This window comes from Lucilia cuprina, chromosome 4 (genome assembly GCF_022045245.1).
Source record: "Lucilia cuprina isolate Lc7/37 chromosome 4, ASM2204524v1, whole genome shotgun sequence".
Lineage (NCBI taxonomy): Eukaryota > Metazoa > Arthropoda > Insecta > Diptera > Calliphoridae > Lucilia > Lucilia cuprina.
In genome coordinates this window covers 99634223-99640534 of record NC_060952.1, presented here as the reverse complement: position 1 = coordinate 99640534, position 6312 = coordinate 99634223, and the positions used below count along the sequence as shown (strand labels likewise).

The window sequence follows — 6312 nt, the reverse complement described above, 5'->3', positions numbered from 1 at the left end:
CTATGTTAACCTAGCACTCTCTGAGCGAGATTTATGTTATTAACATAACAGACTTGTTAACATTGAAAAAACGGAGCTAACTTTCGGAGCTAACTTCACACGCATTTTGATATGTATAGTATATAAATAAAATCCAAAAATTTTTAAAGAATTATTTAAGCGTAAACAGTGTTAAAGGAAAGATGAAATTTTTTGCAGTTTTGATTATAATTTTAAGTGTTCTTTCACTTGCATTTGCTGCCGAAACGGTTGGATACTTTAAGGATCCAGGTGTTATAATTAAGACTTTGAATAAAACTAATAAACAATTTAAATGTTTATTTTACTTTGCTCCCTTACAATCAAATAGCTCATCCTGGAAAATGTGTTTATGGAGAACTAATACTTTCGGCTGGTGAGGAAGCAAATTTCCCTGGAGATTGTGCTCTTTTTATGTGCGGCGAAGACAGTTTTGGCACTATTCAAACGTAAATACATATATTTCCAATTTTATCTTTATAAAACTATAAGTGAAAGATACCAGTATTTATTAATTTTTTACATTTATATTATAGATGCATTGCAATGATGGCTCCAGATGGATGTCATTTTGGGGACTACCTTGATATTAATGCTTCATATCCAAAATGTTGTGACAAAGAAATTATATGTAATTAAATCAATGATATCTATTTATAAATAAATATATAAAATTTTAACAAAAAATACGAATGTTTTAAAACATTAATTTACAGTGTGATAATTTTCATAAAATAATTTATTGTTATACATATATTCTCAAAAAAATTTGTTAATGTACAGATCTTTACTTTGAAGGGGATCACTTTAAAGGTTGGAAATTAAATTGTTTAAATTTAAATACACACTAACAAACATTTAATTAAAAACAAACAATGTACATACATTATTTGTTTTGATTTTCTAAATAAAATATATAAATACCATATATGAATGTGTGTATGTATAGATATTATACTTTATCAGCGCAGTTCATATGAATAATATTGCATCATTAAATTTGAAAAAAACCCAAATGTTAATAATTGATAATATAAGATTTCTGTAGAAATCTTTTATTAAAATATTTTGTTCTAAATTATTTAAAATAATTAGTTAACCGTTGATAGCGTCCAAGACAAGATGAAATTTTTAGTATTTTTGTTCCTAATTTTAAGTGTTTGTTCTCTAACATTTGCCGCTCTATCGCAAGGATACTTCAAAGATCCTGGTAATATTTTTTGGACTTTTTCTTTTAAACGTATGTTTATTAAAGGATTGAATATTTAAATTTTTTAGCTCATCCTGGTAAATGTGTTTATCAGGGTTTAGTTCTTTCAGCTGGTGAGGAGGGAAAAATTCCTGGAGCGTGTGCTCGTATGTTGTGCGGTAGTAACAGTTTTGCTGAAGTTCAAACGTAAGACAAAAATAAATAGCTTTATTTATGTCGCCTTTATACTAATACACTTTGCTCTAGTCTAGTGTATAGTCTAGTCTATAGTCTAGTCTATAGTCTAGTCTATAGTCTAGTATATAGTCTAGTCTATAGTCTAGTCTATAATCTAGTCTATAGTCTAGTCTATAATCTAGTCTATAGTCTAGTCTATAGTCTAGTCTAGTCTATAGTCTAGTCTATAATCTAGTCTATAGTCTAGTCTAGTCTATAGTCTAGTCTATAGTCTAGCCTATAGTCTAGCCTATAGTCTAGTCTGTAGTCTAGTCTATAGTCTAGTCTATAATCTAGTCTAGTAAATAGTGTATACTCTCTTATATCTATCTATTCTTTACATATTTTTAACTGATAATAATAATAATAATATATTTAATTATAGTTGTGGTGTAATGGTGCCTCCACCTGGATGTCATTATGGAGACTATATCGATATTAATGCTCCGTATGCTAAATGTTGTGAAAAGAAAATGATATGTGATTAATTGACAGTAATTTAAATAAATATAAAAATTAATAAAATTATATCACTGTTTCAATGCAAAAATATAATTAAAACTGCACCAAAGATATTTGAAAAATGCCATTCTCTTGAATTCTGATTACAAAAACCGATCAGGCAAATGGTACAAAATTAGTAAAGAATTTTATAACCATTTAAAAAATACTTATGTACTTTGTATGGTCCATTTATTTACATAATATTGTAATGATATTACTAAATACTTTGTATTCATGATATTAATTAAATTCAACATCATTAATTTAGTTTGGATATTACAACAAACCAAGTAAATACTTGCATAATGTTATTAGTGGTGACCTTCACATAATGTTGCAGATGATTTCAATAAATATAATAATAAGTAGTACATACTTACTAAGTAAGTATTTAATATTATGTATTTCATTTTATTCATGGGGCGCACCTAAACTGTAACTTGAAACTTTTTTTAACTTGTAGTTATTCATTAAACAGTTTATATTAGTTAAATAAAACACTTGTTAATAATGGGTGATATGGAAAAAAATTCCAATAATAAAATTATAATTATAGAAAATTCAGTTTTTCAATTGCAGTATTACCATTATAATCATCATCATCACCATTGTTGTCATCATTAACCCTAAAGCAGCAGAGGAAACTTTAACAGAATTAAAAATATAGACAATTTTAAATGAACGTAAATGTTTATGCTAAAACTGCTTTGTTTCTTAACATTTTGATGTTGTTTTTGTAAAATGACATTAAACTATGACTTTAGTTTCTTTTTCGTTTTTCTTAGCTGCTTTATTATCGTTTAATTCCTGTAATTTACCACACATTAAGCCACCTTTAAATCGCTTTAAACCGAAATACAATTTGTAAAATTGAAATCTTTTGTTATTTTTGTTCGGCTGCCTAAATGCAACATTACAAAATTTCATGATCAAAGCCAAACGATTACAAAATAATGAAATTATTTATTTAATGATCCCTAAAGAACGAATAATATAATAATCTACAAAAAGGCAAGTCTAAATGCGATTTCCTAATGTGTTAACAATTGTAAACATTAGGGAGGTACTTATATTATAACAAAACTGAGAACTTTTTAGGATTAAAAGTAATATACTAATATAGTCTATTGTTATATTTTCTATGTAGTAATTTACTTACAAGTCCATATATAAGAATATTGTGTCTATAGATAATCTATAGCCAAGTCCTTTGACAAGACTTTGCCAAATATATCTTACTTTGCTGTAATTTATACAAAGCATATGCTTACTGTAATCAGTTGAAGACAAATCAAAATAATATGGTTGCTACAACAAAAAAATTATAATGATCATCAAATTACATACTTATGTATATCCAGCAAAAAATTTACATTATGTTTTTTCAGTTATTTGTGCATCAGCTAAAAATAATCAAAATTAAACTAAAATTTAAGGAACAGTATTAACAGTTTTTCGAATTCAACGTTTTGTAAATAATTTTACATTAAACAGCCCTTTCATTATGCTATTATATTATTACACAAAAACCTTATTGATTATTGACAATAAGTGCCATTCTAATCGGACACAGCCAAAACTTTAATTAAAAAGTAAGGTGTTAAAATGCTTACCAGAATCGCTTACAAAATAAGTCAATGTTAATAATATGAAAAAAAAACTTAAACAACTTCTTTGCTTCACGAAAATTATGATAACTAATGATTTAGGAAGTATTTAAATAACTTATTCTTAATAAGACGTTATTAAACTACTTCTGTGTAATCAGAATGATATGTAGTAATCATAGGTTAAGAGGTAAGTGATTACAATGAAAGTTTTTGTTGGGTAGCATTTCAAACATGTGACATTAGTAACTTAAAATATTTTTCAATGATTTCATGTTATTGGAACCCATCCTTATACCTAAGTATGTTTGATTTTTTTTCTTTTACTCTTGTACTTTAGATGTTTTGATTTGATTGCAATTAGTATTTAATAATAAACTCGTACTTTAGTTTTGATATTGTGAATGTCAAGTTCCGTAGTGTTTAAAGGTAAAATAACAATAAATTAAAAAGAAATAAAAATGGCACAATATATCTAAGAAAAATTTACACTTAAAGAAATTTCAATACTAATTTTCAAAGGCTAAAATTAAAATATTGAAAATTTTTAATTCCAAAAACTTAAAAAGCATTTTAAAATAATTAATTTTATAATTTTTTTCATTTTTAGCCATGTATTCATATGAATTTTATCTCGTTGTTATTTAAAATTCAATATTATTTTTTTTTTCTAAAACATTCCACTTTACACTTGTTAGTTTTAAATGTCCCATAATAGGTGCCAAATTATAGAGGTTACTGCTGATCTTCTCTACATATACAATCAATACTTAAAAAATGATGAACATTTAAAAACGTAAGTATTTGAAATAGAAACATAAAATCCAACATAAATATGCTTACAGCAAGTCATGCTCTTTAAAATGATAATGAAAAATTACAAAATGATAAAATAATCATGAAAAAAATGAACTGAAGATAATGATGCCCTCGTATGAATACTTAACAAAAATCAAACGTACTTATGTATTATTTAGTAAAAAAGAAGTATTATTTTTATTAAAATGCTAGATATAACGTTTGCATTATTAATAATATGCTGCCACAGTAATGTAACAATAAATGCAGCAACTGGCACTAGCTACAATACAGATATTGGGCAACAAACATTATCTTTAGTTGTTGCTGAAAATATTAATGTGGACAATCAATGAGCACAAGTCAGAGTGCAGTATGTGTTTCGCTATACTTCACACTAGCAGTGTTTAAGTAGGAAATTTTCTGTAATAATGATGACCTTATTCCAGAAGTAATTTTTAGGTACTTTATAAAAAATCCTATTTTTGAAAAATGTTTTCTTTAAGGTCTTTTACTTTTTGAAAAAGTAATTTTTGAAAAGTACCTTTTTCAAACAAATTTCAACAGTTTGAAATTTAATACCATTTACCGAGAAGGTAATTAAAAAAAGTACTTTTGGTAACTTATTTAGTACTTTTTATAGTTTTTTTTTACAAAATCAACAATAATTGACAATATAAAATGAATTATATGTGTTTTTACAATACAGTTACTTCGTATTAATTACAAATTCATTTTAAATAACAAATATTGAAAAATGCTACTACAATTACAATGATATTTAAAATACTAGCTGCTGATGTATGATAGCAATACGAGATGAGGATCAGTTTGAAAGTTAAATTATTTCTTTATTACAAACCAAATTAAATATGAACTATAATGAAGGACAAATATGATGTGAATTTAATTTGTGGTATAAATTTAATTTTTCTCATTTGTTTGAAATGAACATTGTTGATTTAATTAAATATTAATAAATATCTTAATAATTTGAGTAATTTTTTCTCACCCGAAGCAGCTGTAAGAATGCTATGATTACAAGATTTTTAATAAATATAATTTAAAGTTCATTAACATCATCTACAGAATTTTATGAATTTATTGAATTATTTTTAGAGTTTAAACTGCAAATGGTAGAATGATATTTATCTCCTTATTAGTAAAAACGTAATAAAGTTCTTACATCCCGAAAGAAAAAATACAGTTACTACAACTGTGCTATGTTCACTGTAACAATATATTGTTTTCGACAACATATAATTGTTATTTTAATAAATTTAAACCATATTTAAGGTACTTTATACATGTTTATGGCAAATATATATATTTGAATATGATTCACAAAAATATAATTATTTTTAGTTAGTTAGTTGGTTTGAAAGGAGGATGTATACACATCAAATCCGAAGAAATACACCTAGGTCTATCGGGCCTGTTGTGCGCTCCTCAACCAGTGCCACGGGTGGGAATCGAACCCACCACCTCCGGTCTACCAGACTAGAACACTAACCATTAACCTACCGGAGGCCAACAAAATAATGATAACAATGTAAACATATTATGTTATTTACAACTATTTAAACTTTGATTTTGATACATATTTTTTTCTGAAATTATCATAACATTCGATCATAACATATTAACAAATATAAAAATGTTATAATAAAATACATCAACTGTATTTAATCATAATATGATATTAAAATTTGCTTCAATAACCATAATATGTTTAGACTTTTCTTTGCCTGTGATGTTTTTTGTAGCAAAATTCTTACAATAAACCTTTAATAACTTTATTAGGCGTATATAAATATGGTGGTAAATATGTGCTTAATAAACTTATAGTTAGCGATTAATATCTTTATGAATACGGAGGTGATCTGTTATAAAATGAAACTACATAGACTACTGCATTGTTTAGTCATTGGTTGCCGTTGCTTATTTATATGTATTATA

The 6312-nt window shown here is 25.8% G+C and overlaps 1 protein-coding gene across 1 annotated transcript; it reads left to right on the top strand.

The window, feature by feature from the left end:
- The first annotated feature begins 165 nt into the window (after positions 1-165).
- LOC111690255 lies at positions 166-1972 on the top strand. Its single transcript, XM_023452708.2, has 6 exons — positions 166-270; positions 350-467; positions 555-612; positions 1114-1228; positions 1297-1414; positions 1830-1972. Exons 1-6 carry the CDS (start codon positions 183-185, stop codon positions 1930-1932), a joined length of 600 nt encoding a protein of 199 aa, XP_023308476.2. The 5' UTR covers positions 166-182; the 3' UTR covers positions 1933-1972.
- The last annotated feature ends 4340 nt before the right edge of the window (positions 1973-6312 follow it).